The sequence below is a fragment of the Manis javanica genome, chromosome 17 (genome assembly GCF_040802235.1).
Source record: "Manis javanica isolate MJ-LG chromosome 17, MJ_LKY, whole genome shotgun sequence".
Lineage (NCBI taxonomy): Eukaryota > Metazoa > Chordata > Mammalia > Pholidota > Manidae > Manis > Manis javanica.
This window is the reverse complement of record NC_133172.1, coordinates 61,104,946-61,128,223: the sequence shown is the minus strand read 5'-3', so window position 1 is coordinate 61,128,223 and position 23,278 is coordinate 61,104,946. Positions and strand designations below refer to the sequence as shown.

General features: G+C 56.3%; 1 protein-coding gene across 3 annotated transcripts in view; it reads right to left on the bottom strand.

The window, feature by feature from the left end:
• Positions 1–1,242: 1,242 nt before the first annotated feature.
• The window catches only part of KIAA0513 (KIAA0513 ortholog), a 56,580-nt gene continuing 34,544 nt past the window's right edge, over positions 1,243–23,278 (bottom strand). For 2 of the 3 annotated variants that reach the window (XM_036993855.2, XM_036993854.2), the window contains exons 3-13: positions 21,422–21,521; positions 19,886–19,959; positions 17,239–17,309; positions 15,600–15,807; positions 14,722–14,762; positions 14,224–14,302; positions 12,311–12,388; positions 11,064–11,093; positions 8,075–8,155; positions 7,520–7,614; positions 1,243–6,492 (exon numbers count right to left, since the gene is read on the bottom strand). In XM_036993855.2, the coding sequence (XP_036849750.2) occupies positions 6,443–6,492; positions 7,520–7,614; positions 8,075–8,155; positions 11,064–11,093; positions 12,311–12,388; positions 14,224–14,302; positions 14,722–14,762; positions 15,600–15,807; positions 17,239–17,309; positions 19,886–19,959; positions 21,422–21,521 (907 nt within the window). In that variant the 3' untranslated portion in view covers positions 1,243–6,442. The remainder of the gene's footprint in view (positions 6,493–7,519; positions 7,615–8,074; positions 8,156–11,063; positions 11,094–12,310; positions 12,389–14,223; positions 14,303–14,721; positions 14,763–15,599; positions 15,808–17,238; positions 17,310–19,885; positions 19,960–21,421; positions 21,522–23,278) is intronic. The other variant, XM_036993856.2, reaches the window with a different exon arrangement.

Genomic DNA, 23,278 nt, shown 5'->3' with positions numbered 1-23,278 from the left:
TTAGGGTTGTGAATTTTGAATAATGCCTTTTAAATGTACTGCTATAAAATTTAGAAAAGTTTTGTCCCTTTTCTTTTTCTCTTTACTGGGGAGGAATCTTCTCGCAGCTACACGTTCGCAGGTTGACTCTCTCATCAGGAAAAGAAGGGACTAGCCTGGAGTGGGATGCACGGGGCTGCCCTTTGCAAAGCACGTGTGTACCGCCCCTGACTTTTGCGGGAACTGTGTGGGTGGGACAGGTGACGTTTCCCTTCCCGTTTCACAGGTGAAGAAACCGAGGCTCAAAGAACAATGGGGCAGAAGACTTACTTAGATTAGTGGGGAGGTGGAACAGGGGTCCCTGCTGCCTTCGGAGGGGTCCTCCCCCTCCTGGGAGCTGCCTGTTTATCTACCTATTGCTGGTCAAAAAGCACCAGAGGAAAAGTCCACTGTGACAGTCGGGTTGGCAGCTTCCACCACCCAGGCCAACCCCCGACATCTGGCTAAAAGGAGGTGGTGGTCTCCACACTGGGCAGGAGACCCGGGAACCTGGCCATCAGGCCCCCACCCACCAAGCCACAGGGAGCTGACTCCACCTATCTCAGGTGGCCACTGGCTGGTGGGGCGTACTGGGAGCCTGTCCCAGGGACCCTTGGGCCAAGCCCACAGCTGTTTGGTGGCCCGTGGGTACAGAGAACTCTCCTCAGGCCCTGCACTGCTCCTCAGCCTTGCCTCCCTATCTGTCTAGGCGGAGAGTTAGGACGCACGCCCTGACTTACAATCAGAGACCAAACGTGTCACAAAACACGTCTGTTGAGCCAGGTTGGCAAACACTGATAAAGACGTCCCGTTTGTGTCATAGAGGAGCTGGGACCAGTGCCCACTCACAGATCCCCCCAGGCTCCCAAACACAAGAGACGAGGCAACCTGGGCGAGAAGCAACGGTCAGGGTTCCAGCCGGAAGGCACTGGACACGTCCTGGAGGCCTGAGCTCGGATCCAGGGCAGGGCATGGCCGCTGCGTGCACTCACCTGCCCAGGGGCCTCGGCCAACCCGCGGCTCTGCAGCATTCGGGGGACGGCCCCCTTTCCAGCATTTCCCATGAGCCACACTCACGTGTGGACAGAACTCACCCAGCCTAAATGGGGAGGGCAACGTGACACCAGAAAAAAATGCTGTTTCTTCAAAGTCACTGGTGTCACTGAGAACACTAGATTCCATCAGAGGCGCTCGTGGATATGTGAGAACAAAGATTAGGCAGACTGACTTTTAAAAGATAATTTATTTCAGTTCCCACCTTCTGACAATCTGAGGTGCAACACATAGGCATATTTTTTTTTTCTTCACAGGAAACAGCTTTGATTTTAGCACTGTTCTGAGATCTTCAACCTTGAAACTTTCTCAGCCTTAAAATACAGTTGGTAGGACATCACACACAAAAAAAATGGGACGCAAATTGCATAACAGTAACACATAAAATGCCTGTGTCACTGAGTTCTACTTTTGGGTGAAAAGGCGATGTTGGGATGTGGCAAGTTTAGAGACCAACGGGGTGAAAGAAGAGACGGGGATGCACATGCGTAAGCCGTCGCTGAGGCCCCAGCAGAAGCCACGGTTCTTAACAAAGGCGCAGACTGACCGTATTTAAACATGTTTCCGTCTTTTAAGGGGCCTGCTTGAGTTTCTAGCATTTCCCCCCACTCAAATGTCTTTCTCAAGGTGCCCACGGGAAGGAACAGCCCCAGGCTCGCTCTGGACCTCATGGCAGGGGAACCAAGCCAAGCTACCCCGAGCTCAGAAAGGAGGCTGGGACTCATCTGTCCAGAGCATCCATGGGAATGGCCCCTGCTGGGCACGTTCCCTTTTCACGCGCACGTCCCTGGAGACCAAGGATGAAGCAGGCACAGCCCCCACTTCTTGGGCTGGATCAGGGGGCCATTGGAAGAAGTCCTTTTCCTGGCTCAAGGGCAAGCCCACCACGGGAGGCTCTGGAAGCTGCGGGAGGCAGGGGCTCTGGCCTGACCTGGCCTTGTCAAAGCCTGGCATCTGCAGGAGAAGCCAGGACCTGAGTTCCCCTCCAGCTGCACAGACATCTGTGGGAGGCGTGTGCGTGGAGATGACGGGAAGATGGTCAAACCCAGACTGTCCTGACTCCCTTGGGGAGGTGATGAGTTTTCCCTTTCCCACAGTAACCAGGAACCTGCCCCACACGCATCTCAGGGACACACGAGTCCCCCAGACACAGTGAGGGGTGGGGATCTACTCCCAAGTTCTGGCCGGCCCAGGGAATGCAGGCCAGTGCCAGGTTACCCAGGGAACAGAGCAGGCCAGCCCCACGAGGCATTTCCGTCCCTCCCTGAGAAGCAGACCCACAGGCCCAGGGACAGGGAGGGAGCTGGAGGTGCGGGAGGCCACGCTGAACGCAGCCTTAGAACTGAGCGCGGTCACCGGAAGCAAACAGTTGGGTAATGATGCATCCACTTGCTGTCTGGAGGCCCAACGCGTAGCTGCTTTTGGCCCCACAGTGACAAGGCGGTACCGGGACAGACACATGGCCTGTGGGGCTTAGGTGAGCCCTGCTCTGTCCGGGGTCTGAACACCACACATCAGTCAATCAGGGGCACTTCTGGCCAACACAATCCCCTTACAGTGAAACTCAGATGAAAGCTTTTCAACTGAAATTCATCCCCGAGAACCATAAAAAGGAGTAAGTGACTTACAGGCAACCTGGAGGGACAGCTGAACCGTGAGAGCAACGCTTCAGGAGAACTAAGAGGCTGGGGGTGGAGCAGTGAGAACCACCCCCAGAGTTAAGGGGTGGGGGGACCCCCACTCAGCAGCCCCATCAGGGTTGAGGAACAGGAGAGAGCCCGAGATCCCGGTGGGGTGGGAGGAGGTGCTCCACTCCTCTCCCCGAGGCCGGGCTAGCCCCTGCCCCCTCCCTCTGGACGAGGGACCCTTTTCCCCAGGCGCCCCACTGTTCTGGGCGAAGGACCCTCCCCCAACTGCACTGGTCTACAGTTTTGGACAATTTGGTAATTAAGCTGATCTAAGCACATGAGTCTACCTGGACGCTCCCTAATGAAAGGGCTGCCTGATGAGGAGGCTGGACGGCCTGGCTCAGCCCCGGTGTCTGGTTACACTCCCCCGGCTCACTCACGCCTGCGCACAAGGGACTCTACTTCCTACACCCGGGGTCTGGACACCAGGTGTGACAAGGTGACCCACGCACAACAGTCCGTGGAACAGCAACCCTCAAGGCTGCCAGCTGCTCTCTGTGGGGACGGCAGCACAGTCTAGCTGGGCGTGGAGCAGCGGGGCCCACTGGTCGCCACTCCCGGGAGGGGGGCTCTATCCTGAGCCCCACTGGGGCTCCCCGGCTGGCCTGAGCATCCCGGGTCCTAACTGTGGGCAGAGCTCAGGGACTGCCCTTTTTCTCAGTCCACCTTTTGGTAACTTCAGAGTTTCTTAGCCTCCTTTTTTCTTTTGGCAATAGGAAAATCATCGTTCACTCCACCGCACTGTACAACTCACTCAGAGCAGCAGCATTCAGTCCTCCTGCCTTTGGTAAGAGGCGCACACACGTGCACGTGCAGCGGACGTGATCTGAATATTAACATGGCCCCTCTCAATATCTACTAATAGTGCTAAAATTATAACAAAGCCTAAAACATACAAAGCTGCATCTCAACATCGCCCTGTTTTCGGAGGAAGCTTTTGAGAGAAGCCACTGTCTTTTGCTCATTGTGATTCACATGGCCCCTGAGGCTGGCCAGCCAGAGCCTGCAGAGCCCCTGCTAACAGTAGGCCTCCAAAGCCCGCCTCTGGACACTCAGTGCTGGGACTGGAGGCCGTCCTCGGACCCCTTCGCAGGCCTATGCCAGAGTCTAAGGGCCCTGTCTGTATTCTCAGATGGGCTCTCGGGGCTTCTGCAGCAAAGCGCCCCGTTGTGTACACAGGACACCTCCCCGTGCCAGCACCTCTGAGCACATGTCCTGTGTCTGTTCACCACCGGAGGCCTCCGCATGTCTGCTATGCCCCAGCCCGGAGGGGAGAGGTGGTGCTACAGGGATAGGAAACTTCAGGGAGGCAAGCTACCAGCCTTCCTCCAGGGGCTCAGTGCCCCTCCAGGTGCCGCTGGCCGGGGCCCTCCAGCACGAACCACCAGACGCAGAGTGGCCTGGGCCACTGTGGCATCCAGCCACCACTCGCGGTACGCGGGGGCAGCCTCTGACGCCCCCCCGTGCGGCTCTGCAGGACAGCAGCCTGCCTGGGGTCAGTTTTCTCCCCTCCTGGGAGCCAGATGGATAAATTTGAGGAGCAGGTGGGTCAACCCAAAGCCACCTCTACTCCACCTTCACCTCTATTTCAAGTGGCCTATGGGGGAAAAACATTTCAAGATCACTTTTGAAGTTAAAGTGCTTGGAAAAGCCCAACGAAGTCAAAGCCGTTTCCTTACAAAGGCTGGGTGGCCCTGCCTGTGCCCCCACCCCAGGGGACAGTGCTGCCTCCCCTTCCAGAGCCCTGGAGGGCCTCAGAATCCACTTCTCTTCCTCCAGGAAGCAGACCGAATCAAACTTCTACACAAACACCTTATATATACATAGGTAAGTCTTCTGGGAACCTTAGAATAAAGTCTTGATGCACTTCAGCTAACTACTGGGGGCCGACTAGCCAAGCCATGGAGGACACAGAAGGGCCTGGACAGTGTGAGCTGGGGTGCTGACCTCAGAGAGGGAAGCTGGTTTCAGGCGGGGAGGTGCCGTCCAAAGGAGGCACTGGGGAGGGGCCCCCACACCTGTTAACCCGAAACGCGTTCTGCGGAGACATGCAGGGTCGCTGGGCCCAGCGGGAGCCTCCAGGCCCCTGAGCTGCCCCCGCATGTGACAAACTGGCCACACGGCGGGGCTTTCTTTAGTGCCACCGCCAGCCAGGCTGGCATCACATGCCCGCACGCACACTCCGTGTTCCTGTGGGCGGACCTTTCACTGCAGTGCGCTCAGGTCCGGCATCTCCTCTCATGAGCACCAAGATGAGCCTTCTGGAGCTCAGCCCATGGACTTCCCAGCAAAGCACCCCACGAGGGGAACCCCGCAAGCCCTGGCTGGATGCGTGACTCTCAGGCACGTATTTGTAGTGCTCAAGAGGATACAGGAACCTGATGCGATTAGAGCTGACGGGGAGAGAGGGAAAGGGTGGCGGGTGCGGGAGAAAGCAGAGGTCCCCGGGCCCACTCCAGGATCAGCGCCCTAAAGTGACCCACGGAGATGAGGGAAGGGGGCTGACGGGAAACAGCCACACAGCGGAGCTGGCATGCTGGAGGCTCCCGGTCCGCCCGCAGTCCCCTGGGGCTGGTGAGTGCCTGGTACCAAACCTGGGAGAAGAACCGCGGTTCCCATGCCTGGACAAGACGAAGGAGTACCTGCAGTCTGCAGGGGGGGAGGTTGATCACCTGGGCCCAGGAAGGTGTGGGCACCCACTGCTACGAGGCCACTCTGCCAACGAGCCTCACCAACTGCCACCGGAAGCCGCCCCTGCCCGGCTGCCCATAACACTGGCACTTTCTCATTTGAAGTATACGGCGGCCCTGTCTGCTTTCCAAAAGGGTGGCTGTCCTGCAGCTCCTGAGGGACCCCTTGCAGGGCAGACAGCCCCGAGGTACCCCAGGGCCCCAAGTGGCAGAATGTTCTCTGCTCCAGAGGGAAGCTGTCAGCGGACCAGGAACATTCCGGACACCTGACCCAGCCACCTGGATGCTGGTGACGCCTGTACAAGGCTCAGACCCTGCACCGCCTCCAGGATGCCCACAGCCCCCAGGGGCCGGGCCCCCTGCAGCCAGCAAGAGCGCGGTTCTCGCCCCCTCCCTAAAACAGGACGTGTCTCTCACCTCCTCAAGGTTCCTGTGGCCCCAGTTCCCAACACATGGAGGGGGACCCAGGAGACGGCTGGCACCAGCCAGGGACCGACACGGAGGCCCACTGCCCTGCTGCAGGAGCCCCAGCTGCAAAAGCACCCAACCTCACCTGAAGAGGAGGGCCCCCAGACTGTCGCCCACGACAGCCCCACATCACTGCCCTTACCAGAATCCCATGCCCACCTCCCGCTCCAGGAGGCTGCAGTGAGCACTGCCCTCGGCCTGGCCTGGCCCTGGTGTCCTCCTCTGCCCTCTCAGTCCATGTCACAGGCCTGACACTCGGGGGTGTGGACAGTCACCTCGGTTTTAGCCATGTAATCCCAGGGACACTTCGCCACGTGGGTGGGGGAGCAGACACAGGCAGAGGGAGGCAGGGACGACAGGTGACTGGGTTCTTCTAACCGCTAGTTCTAGGGCAGCGTGGAGCGGCTCTGGGTGCTGCCGATGTCATGCAGGGTCATCAGGTGGGGTGACAGCTGGTTGCTGGCTCGGGAGAGCGGCGTACACCCCCAGTCCTCCTGGGGAGTGCCTTGGGTGACCTCCCACGGCCTACTCAATGGCCATCTGCTCAATGTGGTCACTCAGCAGCTTGTATTGCTCTGAAAGAGGAAACAACGTTATTTCTCGGGGACATATGGTGACAAAGGCGGTCCTGCTCTTCTCATTCGGGCACTGACAGAACAGGGCTCCCCAGGAGTGGTGAGTGGAGCCTTCTGAAGGCGGGCGGTGACAGAGCCCCCGTCCGCCAGTGGGCTGCACGTCAGGCACAAACACACTTGGGCTCCTTGGAACCAGGTGCATCTTCTCGTGGAAATGGTGCTGCAGGGGCGGCCGTGGGTCCCCGGGGAAGCCTAGGGGAGGCACGGTGGGGGCAGATGAACCGCATCGCAGGAGCCGGGCCTCGGTCCTGGAGACCACGCAGGGCCACACGGCGGGTGAAGGGCAGTGTCCTTGCCTTTTGCTGGCATGTGGGGCTGGTGGCGACGCTCTGAGATTGTCCAGGGAGCCGCTAACCCTCTCCTGCCTCCTGAGGCCCCTCCTCTGGGCCCCCTTTAATTCGGTGCAGGATGGAGGTTTTTTTGTTTTTGTTTTTTTTGAGAATATTGGTCAATTCAAACATATGTCTAAGCCAAAGGCTTTTTAGGACCCGAGGAAGAGCTATTTTGGGGCAAACGGATGATACGTACAGGCTGGCTCTAGTAACACATCAGGGGAGCCGACGCCAGTTACAAGTTGACATTCTAGAAAAACCTCCAGATCTCTATCTCCCCTCTGCCCTGCCCCGTGTACAGAAACAAAGGCGGGCCAGGTGGTGGCCGCTGAGAAGCCGGGGCAACTCGCCGTTAGAGTTTGGCTAATTTCAAGGTCAAAGTCAGCATTGCTTTAGGTTTGGCCCTGTTTGTAAACACTGAGCTGCAAGCTGCCCCCAGCCCACGCCTGGCAGGAAGGGCTTTCCGGACGGAATGAGAGGTGCCAGGCATTCAAGTAGATGGGAAGGGAGGCGGGGCGAGCCGACCAGAGAGCTGTCGTGTTTCTGATGAGAGCAGGGACAGTCCTTCCAGCGGGTGGGAAATTCTAGGACGCAGAGCCCTTGCTCCTAAAGCCCCGCCTCTGGGTGCTTCTCACCTTCGTCCAGGTTGCCGATCACCGCCTGCTTCTTCAGAAAGTCACTGCACAGCTTCTTGTTCAGTCCGAACGCCAGCATGTTGTGAGTGAAGGTGCTGGAAGGAAAGACAGCCATGAGCCACGCCTCCCCTGCACCCCTGGGGAAAGGGGCCCCACGCGCATTCCTGCTGGAGGCTCAGCTCCTCACCTGCCTGTTAGAAAAGTAAAATAAGCCGTGCCCTCAGCAGCCAGCCAGCACCTCAGTGTGAACCTGCCCGCTGCCAGGCATTGTGTTAGGAGGCGGGTTAATTAGGAACCGGGATGCAGGCTGGCTGTAGTCACGCATATGCTCCCAGAGGCACGGAGGAGGCCCTCGCCAAGCCCCCGCGGGAGGCTCTCCTCCGGCAGCCCCCTCTCTCTGAGTCCAGGCATCTGTCTCGGGGCCTCCCCCTGCCCTGCTTTCCCATCCGCGGGTGACTGGGTATGGGGATCAGGGCCTTCTGGCCTGGCAGAGGCCTGGCATGTGCCCACCGCCCTCCAGCCCACGAGGGGCGGGGCAGGCAGACTGGCTCTCACCCCAGCTGCCCGAAGGTGATGTTCTCATTGAACCGCAGGCTGTCGCTCCGCTCCTCCGGAGTCATGTGGCACCACTTCTCCCTGCGGGCAGAGGAGGTGACAGAGAGGGCCTCAGAGTGCGGGCGCGGCCCCCGCCACGCGCCCCTCGCCTGCTTTCATCTATAGGTGCTGCCTCACGGGCACAGAGGGGGCAGCTCCAGGGGAGAGCTGTTTGCTCTGCTTCAAGGGGCCCAACATACAAACTCATTTACCCACCCTTCCTGAAATGAAGTGATCCCAAGCTCAGAAGCTCTCTACTGACCCGGAGATGCTGTGTGCTTAGTGGTGACCCAGGACATTCTCTGGGAGACAAGAACGCCATGCCCCGTATCCTTCTCCGGGGTTCGAGGATGGGAGGTCGTGGTCCTGTCTGATGGGCAGAGGGACCAGCAGACAGGGAAGGGTCCTGCCAGCATTCTGGGAGGGTGGGCGTCCCGTTGGGGTGGGTGCCGTGAGCCCCACCCCGAGGTTCCCAGACTGGTGCTGCATCTCCAGGCCTCACTGGGGTCTGCCCAGTTGGACCAACCGAAGGGGGCAGTGTCGACAGGCCCTCAAGGCCAGGAGGCCCAGTGAACGGGGAGGGTGGAAGTGCTCTGACAGCCACGCTGTCCTGCCAGGTGGCGTCTCGGCTCTGCTGAGTAATTTTCTTCCCCTTCCTTCCTCACAGCCAAGCTTATACTTGCGCCTCCCAAGAGCACATGGACAAGACCCATGCTCACCCCGTGACCCCATGAAGACAGCACAAAGCCTCTAACAATTTGCAGAAACCCAGTGAGAAAGCACTTTGGTCTATGTGTGGCTTCACGGTGCAACTGTGGAGAAGGAATCTGTCAGCCCCTGTGCAGAAACCCCGGGCAGCATGGGGCCTGGGTCGGGGGGGTAACTCCATCCCCGAGTGAAAGCTGGCCCCACCGGCTGTCTCCCCCTCACGGCAGGGAGCCCTCGTCCCACGGGGACCTGCGCAGGGGCAGCCCCCGCCCTCTCCACGTCTGTGCAGGCAGAGGGCGGCCTGCGGAGCAGATGCACACGCTGAGGAGCTCCTGTGCCTGTTCCCCGTGGGAACTCAACTCCGGGTGGCAAGTCTGACCAGGACAAGGTCAAGAGAAAGATCAAAGAGAAGGGAGAGAAGAGAGGCATGAGGGCGAGCGGTCAGGATGACAGAGAAGCTGGAGGACGAGCAACAGAGCCAAGAACAGCAGCTCCTGCTCCCTCCGGGCCCGGGGGCCACAGCGGAGGCGACAGGACACCCAGCAGGACACGCAGAACGTGCTTTCGGGTACCGTGCAAATCCTGTCCCATTCTCTCCCACCTCCTGCCCCCGGGGGCCACCGCGGAGGTGGCCCAGGCACAGAAATCCCGACCCTCAGGCCCGCTGTGCACCACTGAGTGGGTCGTGGGCTCCCGCAGAGGGATGCCATGTGCCGCACAGCAGCCCAGACCCCCATTGCTCCTGACCCGACAAGGGGGGGCCCCCCGATCCTTTGTGCTGTGGCAGGACTAAAATCGGGACATTTAACCTGACCTCTGAAGAAAGAGGTAGAAGAACATTAGCAATCAGTGCACCAGGTGACGCCTATGATCAGATCGCTTCCTTAGGACGGCTTTCAACACCCGATCCTGGTCAGGTCTAAGAACACAGGGCAGAAAGTGTGTTTAAATCACCACAGTGGGAATTTGGATGAAACCAACAGCTTGCAGAACAGGAAGCCTTCTCAAATGGGCACATTTCTGCCTCTGAGAACAGAGGCTGCTAATAGCATTGTCGGCAGTTTACTGGAGAGAATAATGTTGGGGTCACAGGTTGCCCAGGGACCCAGCCAACCCTCCAGCCCTCAATCTCAAAGCCGCACCTGCCCTCTTCTCGGGGCGGCTGAGGGCACGAGGGGCTGTCCTGGGAGCAGGCTGGAGACATGCATGGTCAGACCACGGTCACGCTACGGGTGAGGAGGCCCAGAGGCTGGCTTCCCTCGCAGGCTCAGCACTGTCTGGCTTGGAAGAGGCCACGAGGCTCCAGCCCTCTCATGCCTTGGCTGCAGGGCTAAGAGGCCTCGCTCCAGAAAGACTGGTTCATCACCCCCACCCAGACTGTGGGAACTTGAGGGCTTTTTACTGAAGGACGTGTCCATTAGGCCTAGATGCTCCTTTTAAAGCCATAAACAACTGTGTAAGAAACAAGCTTTCTCATTAAACAGTAAGTACTAAAGCTATATCACTGATTAAAGGAAGTATGCTTGGGGAAACTTCCACTGGAAAAAAATCATTGCATAGGAACTATATTCTGAAGAGGCAGCCCTTTAACTCTAAAAATACATTACAACAGGTATCTAACAAATACAGAGTTCAAGCAATTACAGTCAGACCCCAGGGTGGGCTCGCAGGTAACAGCCCTGTCCTGGGCCTTTCTCTCCAGAGGACCGTTGGCCACACACGGCTCCACATCCCACAGGGCCTGGCTGGCCTTCCTCTGGGACTCCCCAGACCTGTGCGGCCGGTGAGGTCGGCCAGACCCCACACACTCTGAGTGTGTGACTGCGGAGACCGATCCTCTGCACCCCCACAACTTCCGAGCCCGGGCACCCTGCTGAGTGTGAAACACGCCACCTCGCTTGGTCTGCTCAGAAGGCGCCCGCAGGCCAGAGGAGAGCTGGCCCACTCCGATCAGAGCTGGCTTTCTGGGCCGCTGCTCTCTCCTCTCTGAACCTGCACTGGGCCTTCTGAGAGGCCTTGGGTGCTGCCTGTGTCTCCTATTCTTGGGTGCCCTGTCCTTGGTCAGCTCCCCCATCACCAGCCTTGCCAGCGCTGGGCTGGCTTCCCGGGGACGCCCCCTCCGCTGGCAGCCCCTGCTGGGCTCTGACCCCTGCGGCAGCTAGAGCGTGCGACCCCCGCCCTGAGGGGGTCCTGGCCGGGACACCCGGCACGGTAACATGAACAGAGTCACGTGGACACACACCTCTTCTTCTCCTCCTCTCCAGCATCCCCTCTGGAGCGGCAGCAGAAACAGGTAAACAGAGGAACATGTCAAAGTCATGCAAGATATGTGGATGGAAAAAAGAGAACAAGCACAGAAGGTGGGTTATTACAGCAGAAACAGAGGACAGAGAGAGACAGGGTGTTCCAGGCAATGACTGCCTGGAGCCGGGGGGCTAAGCAGCAAGAGGAAACCCCAGTGGCCTGCCAGCACCTCAGCACTGCGCTCCTTTCCGCTTCCTGGCAGTGCACAGACTCCTCTCTGAGAACCCTTGGGGACTGTTTCAGCGTCTCTATCCCCACATGCTCCCTCTGCCTCCCCAGGAAATGGAGCCACAGCAACTTTTGGGGGTTTGAGGCAGGGCTTCTTGCCCCCATTAGGGTCAGCAGCCTCCCGAGAAAGAAAGACTTGAGGCTTCTGCAGCACGAGTGGACCAAAGGCCTCAAGGGCAGGCGTCTGCTCCCTCCCCTGTGGCAGAAAGGTGAAGGGGTCTCCCCAGTGTTAGGGAAGGAGGGCATTCACTTTACTAACAAGGAGAGGGTCAGAGACTTCAAAGTCCCATGACTGGAGGGGCTCCTGAGGGGCCCAGGACTGGGACAGCTGTGGACCTTCCCACCCGGCCGCTGGACGCAGTGAGGGGCAACCTCAGCTCGTTGTGGCCCGAGGAGAACGGAGCTCAGCCCCTGGGCATCAGTGCCGACCCCCCAGGTCATGGAGTGGTTTGCAAAGGGGTGCTCTGAAGGGCAAGACTACCCTCAGGGGGCTGGAGAGCTCTGCTCAGGCTGCGGGCCAGAGCAGGAAGCCGGCAGCGGCAACTGCGTTTCCCCAGACGTCAGCTCTCGAGGGCAGCGTCGGGGGTGCAGCCAGCCCTATGCCCCAGGGCCCTGTGGCAATGGTTTGTGCTCAGGATTCTGGGTCCTTAGGCAACTGGCAGAGTGGGGCTGAGGGGTTCTGATGGCTTCATTCAGCAGGAGTTGGCTTTGAGGAGGATCAGACCAGGTCATGCCAGAGCCCCAGGGCAGAAAGCGCTCATGCAAGCTGAGTACCACCCGCCCAGAGCTGTGCGCACCCAGGACCCTCCAGGCAGCTTGTGGGGCACGGGGCGAAGGGGCTGACGAGGCACAGATGCTCTGCCTCAGCACTCTTCTGCTCCCCGCTTTAGAAACAGGAAGACAGAGCCATTCCCTGGTCCTCTTCCCAGGCAAAGCGGGTCTGGACTTAGCTCCTACCTAGTCGTGGGAGACCGCTTTCTCCTCTCACAGTGGACAGCATCAAAAAAGGCGGCGTTCCAGAACCTCAGTGTGTGCCTGTGAGACAGAGACGCACATAAGCTCTCTCCGGAAGGCGGGACAGACAGGCCCGGCAGATGGAGAGGGAAGCCGAGTCCCCGCTGCAACTCAATGCTTCTAAAAAGCTTCAGAGGGGCAGAGCTGAGAAGGAAAAGGAGCATGTGCCTTTATTCTACATCGGGAGTCCCTGGGGCCCCCAGCAACATGTCCCCTGGGATGAAAGAGCAAAGCACGGTGAGGGCAGGCATGAGGACAAGGGGGGACTGGCTGCATCCTGAATTCACCAGGCCAAAGCTGAAGTCCCCACCTGCAGCATGCAGTCAAAGGCCGTTTTCTGCTTCTCTGACTCCCATTAAGGAAGCAGGGGCTTTGGGAGACTGGCTTTCTAGAACAGGGTCTGGTAACTTGAACGGGAACCCAGAAGGAACAAGCCTCAGGCACAGCAAATATGTTCAGAGGGACACACACGTAAGAAACAGTCTTGAAGACCAGGAGTCAGCAAGGTATGGTGTGCGGGCCAAGTTCAGCCCTGCCTATTCGTGTACGCCAAATTCTAGGGGCGCACAGCCATGCCCACTCACTCATGCACTGTCTATGGCGGCTTGTGCACCACAACACAGCTGAGTGGTCACCTATAAAGCCTCAAGTATCCCATCGCCTGGCCCCTCATGAAGGTTCGCTGCGCCCTGCTGCAGATGGCGAGACAGCAGCCAAGTCGAGGCCCAGCGACTGAGCTAAGTCCCCGGGCAGGTGTGACCCGGCTGCCGGCCTCCCCTCCTCCCTTCTCCACATGAACCTGGCCGGGCTCAGGTGCGGCCTCCTTGTGGAGGCTTCCGGGCAGCTCTGGCCCAGCCCTCCCTGGCCTCACGACTCACACAGCCCTTGTTTCGCTGTGGCCAAGTCCTCCATAGCTGGAGCGGGATCCTCTATAGGAGAGCAGGTCTGATACCGTCTGGGCTCCAAGTGGAGCACATGGCCTGCTTGTAAATAGACTATGGTGATGGAGAGGCTTGGGGGCATTACAAGCGGTCATCCAGAGATACCAGGCAGGGTGTCCCCAGACCACTGGTTTCTCACTTCAACCATGACCTTCTTTCATATACTGTGTATGTAATAGCTTTACTGGCATATAATTCACATACTGTAAGATTCAATTTTTTAAAGCATATAATTCAGGGCTTTTGCTGTAGATTCAGTGTTGTGCAACCATCACCACTATTTCCAGAACATTCCCACCTCCATTAGGAGTGACTCCCCATCCCCTACTTCCCTCAGCCTCTGGCAGCCCCTTAATCTATTCTGTCTCTAGGGATTTTCTATGCTGACCCTTCATATGAATGGGATCCTACACTGTGTGGGCTTTTGCGTCAGCTCTTCCCCTCCGTGCAACGTTCTCGGGGTGCCCATGCCACAGTGTACCAGGGCTTCACCCCTTTATATGGCAGACTAACATGCCATGATGTGGAGAGACCCCTGCTGTGTGTCCACATGTCAAATGCCCACACAGATGGACATTCAGGCTGCTTCACCACTAGGCCCTCATGCATGAGACTGTCATGAGCATAAATGCACCAGTTTTTGCTTGGCACCTACTTTTGTGTCTCTTGCATGTGTCCTAGCAGCGGGGTTGCTGGGCCCCAGGGTGAGCCTGTTTGACCTTTTGAGGATGTTTTCCCAAGTGGCTGCCCTCTCTAACAATCCCTGCAGCCATGTATGAGGATTCCAGTTTCTCTGCATCTCACCGACACTTGCTCTGTCTTACTTTGGCTATCCTAGTGGACACGAGTGACCTTCGTTTCTGATGGAGATTAAGGTGTGGCACTGGCTGCCCTGCAGACATGAGGTGGCCTTACCAGATTGGCTGCTGCTTCAGATGCGTGTACAGGTAGATCTTCTCTCCTTTCCTCTCCTCCTCGGGGCTGCACACAGTCACTGCAGGAGGGGAGAAAGACTGAACGTGGGTGGCTCTGGTGGCCTGGCCACCACTGCTTCTCCCGACAGGTCATGAACGTGCAGGTGAACCTCCGGGATAGCTTTTCTGCCACCCATGGCCAGTACTGAGGCTTCTCACACCTGGCACCGAGGACGCTCCTTCTGAGAAGGGGTCCCTGGAATGGCTCCCTGCCCCGTGCTTCCTCACTTAACTGCCCGGGGGTATGGAGTTTAGCTCCTGCCTCCTGTCCTGAGAGAAGTGGTTTTCCAGGGAAATTCAGTAACAATCACAGGCTGAGCTGAGATCAACTTGGATGGCCCGAAGCAGCCTCCCACGCTGGAGGGGCGTCTGGCCCCAGTGTGGCGGGCTGGCCTAAGGGTCGCGAAGCTGGGCCTGTGGGGGCTCTGGAGGCACTCACCTGTCTTCTGTGGCTTCTCCCTGGGCTTGTTCTCATCCTCCCTTGGGGGACAGAAACCACAGCAGTGAGAACACGACCCCCCACCAAAGAAACCGTTTCACCCCACTGACCCCACTGACACGGATGGCGTCGCAAACCAGTGTGTATATTTAATTTGGTTTTCTCTGAAAAGACTGTGTTAAATCAATGCTCCATCTGCCAAATGAGGACATGTGGTGTTTAGGCTTGCTTGTGCGTGTCCTTGGAATCCCAAACTGTCTGGGCCAGAAAAGAAATAAGGCCAAGTCACTGTTGTAACCAAGCCACAGGAGGTGACGGTGGGGCCACAGGGTGGCCGGCACAGACACAGGGGCCCAGGGCTCTCTCTTGCTGATGTGTCCTGTCTTGGCAGAAGTCTTAGCTTTGAGACCCATTCTAAGACGTCCTGTCCCCGAGGCCCCATTTCCATGGGAGAAGTGCTGTCCTGGGGCAGGGCTTCCCCTGCGCGTCCTTCCCTCCATGAACACGGACTCTGACCAGTTAGAGGGGGCTGGGGGAGGCTGTGTGAGTTCCCTCCTGCCCACTGAACATGTCCATACGCCCATCAGTCCAGGGGACTCAGACCCACGGAAGATACCCTGCATACCAGCAAACAGAACAGTGTTTGAAACCATAGAAAACTCAGGGGCGGTGGGGACGGCAGGGAGTCAAGCTGGGCTGGTAGCTGTGCTCCTCGGGAGAGCTCTCAGCCCCAGAGATCACCGCGGGCAGACAGATTCCTCCTCGGCAGGCCAGGCCTCCGCGTCACCCCCACGTGCAGGATTACTGGACCCTCTGACGTTTGTCACACCTGCCTGACTCCCATCCCCACAGAGGGATGCACACCAGGTGACACTTACTCATTTTTCCTGACCAGGGGTCCCTTCAGCTTGGTCTCCAGGCCTCCGAAGAAGCCCTTGACATTCTCTGTCTTGGCTGACGTGTTCTTCAGCAGCCGCTCCGCTATGTCCTTCTTCTCCGCTAACCAGCTGTTGGCAGACTTCAGGTAGGAGTCAATGCTCCCTGCAGGCTTCTCCTTGGATTCCGAGGGGAGCAGGTGCGGCTTACCTGGGAGGGGATGAGAGTGGGAACCAGGATCGGCTGGTGCAGCAGAACTGGAGGGCGGCTGAGTGCGGTGGCAGCTCTGCTGCAGGGACACCTCGTCCTGCAGTCGCCAGACACAGGAGTGGAGACGAAGGGCTCGGTGATGCCCAGGAGACGAGGCCTGGGCTTTCCGTCTCAGGGCGGCTGCCAGGCACCTACTGTGTACAGGAGGTCAGCCCAGGGCCACAAGGGACTAAAGAGGGGGCAGCCGGGACCCAGCCCTGAGGAAGCACTGCGACCAGAGGCAGATGAGCCCACCCACGCAGTGAGACCCCGAGGTCCAAGCAGCGACTGTGGCGGTGGAGGCCACAGGCTAGACGGAGACCGAAGAGTCTTTCCTCGCGGTGGGAGGAGGCGCGGACTCCACATGGGCCTCCTGGCCCCTGGACTGGGGAGACGAGGGCCTCCCGGGGAGAGGAGCAGAGTGGAGGGAGCAGGAATCCCCCTCCTGAGGGGAGGGGATGGGCCTTCAGGCCAGGGTGCTGAGTGTTCTCCACGGATCTCAGCTGCTCTGTGCACAGATCTGACTCAGACAAGCAGTGGCTAAATATTCTTTGAGGAGGAGCCGCAGACTGAACAAGAGGTTCCCGCCTGACCCAAAGGCAGCGGATGACAAGCTCCACGTGAAGGGCCTGCCCAACGGTGGCCTGGTCAGGAGCTACGGCAGTCGGGCCAGCTGTTGCCAGTGGAAGTGAGGGGCAGCAGAGGACAGAGCAGAGTGTAGATGACTGGGATGCACCTGCGGCGGCACCAGGGAGGGCGCAAAGGGAGCCCACTTAGCACCGCCCTGACCCAGCTCTAGTCCACGTCCCAGAACCTTCTCCCTATGGTGGCCTGAACAAAGGAACTTAACCCAAGGAGCCCCCCAGCTCTGGCATACCAGAGAGTTCCGGTGCAAGGGGGCAGGAGAGCGGTGGGGATCTCAGGACGGGAGCATCTGTGTCCCCCTGGTGGCACCTGCAGCCCTCACCCGGGACGCCCAGCAGCCCAGGCCCAAGGCTGCTTCACCTCTCCCCTTGTCCATAGCCAGTCTGTGTCATATTTTGCTCAAATATGATGTCCTCAAAACTAATGTCCTCACATTGGCAATTCCTGTGTCTGCCGGGAAATGTCCCGACTAATGCACTTACTTCCTCATTTCCTAACAGCCGGGCAGTTTCCTTCGCCCTGTGGACAGCCAGCCTCCTGACCCACGGTGTGGACCATGTCCCCTCCTCCTACTTGGAGAAGCTCACTCCCTGCTCATTCCCTCCCTACCATCGGCCCCCCTTGTTTTCTCTAAGCCTCACGACTTTGTCTTTCATCAGCAAGAAATCCTCATTTGATGCCATTTTATAAGTTGACACATCTTGAGTTTCCAAGTTTGCCCTCTACGCAGCCATGCCCGAGGCTCACCGATGTGGTAGTAAGTGAAGCACATGGTCATGAGGCTCTTGGCAGGCCCAAAGTCATCCATCTGATGGCACCTGTAACGAGAAGCAAGGTGAGCGGGCTGAACCGTCGTTCCACCCAGTGTTCTCCCTGCAAGTCCCTGAAACAAGACCAGAATGCTCTGTAAACATGTCTAAATGAGCTCTTTCCTCCCCAGATGCTATGTAGGAGAAGCAACGAAAAAAAATCCCCATTGGTCCAATTAGGTAGGTCACCCACAGGCACTCAGCCGGGGCCCAGGTCGGATCCGGGCAAGAAGGAGCACGTGGCCATCAGCCTGGCCTCCTTCTCTTCCGAGGGAAACGGCCAAGGCTCAGGAAACCAGTACTAGAGGCGGGAGCGGGGCCAGGACTGGAAGTCAGGCTGCTTGGCCCTCTTGCCCGTGCTTCTCGGGAATAAGCAGTTAGATGATACCCTATAGTCGGTGGCTTTCCAGACTTGAGCAACACTGGAATGACCCTGAGGATGTGTTAAGCTGTGGACTGCTGCCCCCCATGCCTAGGAGTCTCTGATTCAGTAGGCATGGGGCAGGGCTTGAGGATGGGACTGCCTCGTGCAGTGATGTTCAGATGCTCCTGGCCTGGGGACAGCACTTTGAGGACCACCGGGACTATGAACATTTACCTGCCCCATTTCACTTGCTGAAAATCAAGTTAAATTAGTTTCATGCCAGAACCTTTTATATACTCAAAAATGTTCTACAAATGTACAGGGTTATGCTTACTATATTATATAAACTATATTATACTTAGTATATTAAAATTTTGAGATACACATAGAGCCAATTTAGCAAACAAAAAAAGGGGGGGAAAACATCAAAAAGAGGGCCCGTCTGACACCGGGGTCTGTTCTGTCACAGCTGCAGTGACGCTTCTGGCAGGGCGTGCAAAGAAGACAAAGAAGAATAATCCCAGGGCCACCACGGGGCGTGGGGCAGAGCACTTGGGTGCATTTACACGGCAGGATGCCACACAGCCATCACAAATGCACACGTGTATGTAAGTGTGGTGCCTTTTTGGGAAAAAAACAGGCATTTGCTGGTCTATGCCTCATGACCGCAGTTATCACAGGAGATGGGGCAGAGGGAGAGAGTGGGGTCAGGAAGGGCGCTTCCTTCCGTTCTGGGCTTCCGTGCCTTTCTCTCCTGGTCCCTTATGCACTTTTCTTTGCTGTTTAGGTTTTAGCCTTGGACAAATACTACTTACAAAAAAAAAAAAAAAAAGTCAACAGAAATTATTCAGACAGTGGGATTAGGGCTGTACTTATTTTTTAATTAAAAACAACCTAATAAATGTATTAAGCTAAAAACCCTAATAAACTACTTGCAAAGTTTTTTTCTAATAAATGCCTAAAAAATATTAGAAAGCTTTTTTTTTTTGTTTGTTTGTTTTTACAAGCATACAAAAATATATATGCTCCCATTCAAAGTGATGGGAAGATTTTGCGTTCTGGCAGGGCTGGAACTTGAATTTAATTTTCCCCACCAGTTTCATTTATTTAAGGAAAAATTCAAAGAAAATGGAGAATTAGATGAGCCTGTTACCCTGTGGGATGGGTACAATCTATGCAAAACTCATGAAAATTCCTGCGGACGCAAACATCTGGAAGTTGCAGTGTTTGCAATGCCTGCTCCGCCTGCTCCCGGCACCCCTGCTGCGCCCCGGGATCCCGTGTCCTCCCCCAGGGACGGTTTTCCACCCCTCCACCCTTGCCAGCTCTGAGACCCAGATCCGACGGGAGCACATCCTGGACTTGGGATATTCTGAGCAAATCAGGAAAAACAGGGATCCCTCGGGGGTTTTTCCTCTAGCACATGTGCATGTTCACAGGGGAACAGAGAAAGATGGGGGGACATCAAGACACAGGAGTGAAGGGTGAAGAGGGCAGCTGCACTTCTGAAAAGGAGGTGGAGGAGGAAAAGGAGAGAAGCAGTTCTCAAGCCTGGAAGGACAAAGTGGACTGAGTGCCTGGGGAAGTGGCCATGCTATAGGCCACAGTGAGGTGACCGGGGTGCAGACCACTGCCAGACGGGCATCCCCAAGGCAGAGATGCTGCCTGCCCCAACACTCTGGAGGGCGTGCCGCCTGCTCGGATTCGAGTCCAAGATGGGCTGGCAGTCCCAGAGCCCTGCACGTCCACCGCCACATAGAGGCAGAGGGGCCCTTCCCACCACCCCACACGGTCCACACGGCTCTCTGTGACGGAAGCTCTGGCAGGGCCTCATCAGTACTAGGGGCAGGCTAGCGCTGCCCAACCGCATCATTAAGTGGGTGGTTACCTAGTACTTCACAATAGGAAATCAAGAAAACTCCGGCTCTGCTGCGGAAGGTGGGCAGGGTCAGCCGCATGTAATGACAGCCTGTCCCCACGACCCGCGGAGAGGACTTACTCACACCCAGCTGTGGCCTCTCATCTCTGCTGCCGGGTAAGGACCGCTACCTCCCTCCCGACACCTGCTGGTCACGACTTCCCTGTTTAGCAGGAGCTGTGGGTATCTGAACAATTGCAGCTGGTGACTCGTGTGACTGTTACTCACAACTGGATTATTATAGGGTGGGAGAGGGCGGGCAGATAAGTCAGGACAAAGGCTCTGAGCAGCAGTGCTACTTACTCAAATAGGACCACAGCAAAAGACTGCACCAGGCGGTAGAAGGTCGGCTCTGAGACGCACTTGGAGTTGCAGCGCTGTCCAGGAAGAGGGCGGACACGTCATGGGACAGCCAGGGGGGCAGAGGAGCCCTGCAGCTCAGAGAGGCTGTGGGCCTACCGCGCTGAGTGCCCCCAGATGCAGCTGAGGGACAAGCCCAGGTCAGTGCCAGCCTCCCCGGCTCTGCAGGAATCGGGACCCAGGGCACGGTGCTGGCAGCTGCACACAGCTGTCACTGAGTGGACAGGAAGCAGACATTTCCCAATTTTAAAAACTAGGGACTTCACACATCGCCCACAGAGCACAGCAGTATGGAGGGCGACCCCCAAAGTAACAACACTGCCTATTTGTGAGTCATAGACTTATGGGGAGTTTTTCCACTTTTGTTTATCTGAATTTCCTAATTTTTCATTGAAGCATACATCATTTGTGATAAAAAAATGCTTTTGAAACTAAGAACTTAAGCCACTTGACAGAGAGAAAAAGAACCTCCTAGATATTTATAAAACTTTCTTTTTCTGAACTTACACAGCTGTCGCTGTCTTGAATATAATGCTTCTACAAAAACTGAGTATTGTGGATTTTTTAATAAAAATATGCATGGACATAGCTCACATGCTTGCTTTTAAAAAATTAACTTCTCTGATGCAGCAGTCCAGTTTGAAAAAGACAGATGCACCCCTATGTTTATCACAGCATTATTCACAATAGCCAAGAAATGAAAGCAACCTAAGTGTCCATCAATAGATGAATGGATAAAGAAGATGTGGTACATATACACAATGGAATATTATTCAGCCGTAAGAAGAAAACAAATCCTAACATTTGCAACAACATGGATGGAGCTAGAGGGTATTATGCTCAGTGAAATAAGCCAGGCAGAGAAAGACAAGTACCAAATGATTTCCCTCATAGGTGGAGTATAAGAACAAAGAAAAACTGAAGGAACAAAACAGCAGCAGACTCACAGAACCCAAGAATGGACTAACGGTTACCAAAGGGAAAGGACTGGGGAGGATGGGTGGGAAGGGAGGGATAAGGGCGGGGAAAAAGAAAGGGGGCATAACGATTAGCGTGTATAGTGTGGGGGGCACAGGGAGGGCTGTACAACACAAGAGAAGACAAGTAGTGATACTACAGCGTCTTACTATGTTGATGGACAGTGACTGAAATAGGGTTTGTCGGGGGGACTTGGTGAAGCGGGGAGTCTAGTAACCCTAATGTTCTTTATATAATTGTAGATTAATGATAATAAAATGAATTAAAAAAATTAACTTCTCTGGAATTTCATGTGGTTCAAAGGCCAGTCTGCCCCCTCACCTCTTTCTTGGCGGGCATCCAGATGAGTTGCTTCCCACTTCCTGCTATGCTAAAGATGCCTTTTCAGAACATCTTTGGTGAGTTCTACTTTTTTTTTTCTGTTGGTTCTATTTCGAGTCTTTTCTCCAGATAGTGAGTGGGACCCACTGCCAGTGCCTCCCCTGCAACCACCACACTCACCTGGGCGCTCACGTACCGCGCGAACCACTCCCGGCCCTTCCCGTTTTCACTGCTGCAATGCTCTCCAAACTTGGCTTTCTCCTCCTGGTCCAAGTCCTCCCTGGAGAAAAAGAATAGGCTCCATCCAGACCTCCTGGCCCCAGAGGCCGTGAGCCTTCCCCCTGATCCTCCTGTCCGCACTGAAGTCCGGGCGCGCACAAAGCCAGGCGGCCTCCGACCCTGCCTCCGGGGCCTGGTTCTCCACTCATCCAACTTCCCACTGGTCTTTGGTGCTGAAGTCAGCACAGACCGAACCACCGAATCCAAGCATTCCCTATTTGCTCAGTCAAGTGGTCCGCTGGTCTGACCCACCTCTGACCTATCAGGAGGGTGTAGGTGGGGACTCTGCACTTCTGAGGGATGAGACAAGGAGCCCAGGGCCACGGCCACCAAGGCAGACAAAATGCTCACCTGCTCTCAACCACTTCTGACCACTCTTGTCAGGGCGGGGAGACAATACCCCAAATTTAAAGACAAAAAAAATGAGGCAGAAGGCTTCAATTAGCTCGTGCCATCTTTCATTTACTTAAGGTTTTGGAGAAAACATCTTGGTCTCATTTATCCCAAAATACCAACACCAGATGAAACAGGAGAATTTGTCAGCCGTTTGCAGTGATTTTGCGAATGCTCTTAAAAATGCATCTGACTCAGCCGGCTGCGGTCCCGGTGCTGCAGACCCACACCGGCTCTCCTGGCACGTCAGCAGCTTCTGGGCTTCCTCCTCCGTTCACTGGGTGTGCTCGGAGAAGGCTGACTGCTTTCAGCACCAGTCAAACAAACCCAGTAGGGAGCCACATCTCCCGCTCTCCCAGAATGCACTCAAAATCAAACACTCATGCGTTTCGGGTGGTCAAATGCGTGGATTATCATGGAACGCTTCCCTTTCCCAACTGCACAGAAAACTGAGACACACCTGAAAAGGTAAACACTGGCCCTGCCCGTATCACTAACAAGGGACCTAGGTCGTAGTAGAAAATAATGTCCTCTTTGTACAGTTGCCAATTGGCAGGAATTCTCAGGGCTTTCATGGAATTGGAAACTTAGCCCTTCTCACAGAGCAACTCAGGTTGAAATGCGTGCAGTCTGGAGGCCTCGTTAAAGTACAGTCTCAGACTCAGTGGGTCTGGAAGGGCCCAGAGTCATATTTTGTTTCAACATAAAACTGATGTCCTCACCCTGGCGGTTCCCGTGAGATGTCCTGTCTAATGCACTTATCTCCTCCTTTCCTAACAGGTGGACGGCTTCCTTTGTACCGTGGACTACATCCACTGCTCCTGCTTTGAGGAGCTCACTCCCGGCTCATTCCCTCCCTCCCATTGGCTCCCATTGTTCTCTGGAAGCCTCACAACTTTGCATGCCCCACTTTTCCTGGTGGAGATTTTAACAAGTGAGGGGAGGGCGAGAGGCTCCTCTGCAGTCTCCCTGCCCCTCAGCCTGCATTCTAACCCAACTCTGCTTCCAGCTGCTACTTATCAATCCAGAAAGGCAAAGAAAGGTCAGAAAGAGGTGAAGGGCAGGTCCCCAGCCCAGCAGCTGGTTAAGGGTTGAGCTGCCATGCGCATCACAAGGATACGGGTAACGGAGACCTTGCTGCCATAAGCTGCCCTTACATTTAATGTCAGCTGATCACCGCAGCCCCTCGCCAGGCATGGCTGACATGCATTGCCGATGGGATGTCACCCTGAAAGTGTTCAGATGCTGGGAAGGCAGAGCTAGTGCCCACCTGGGTTTAGTGGTGAAGTGAACGTGACAGCGGAGCGGTCCAGGCGGTGGGGCTGAGGGAAGAAGTGGGGAAAATGCCCCAAGTGGTTCTACCTG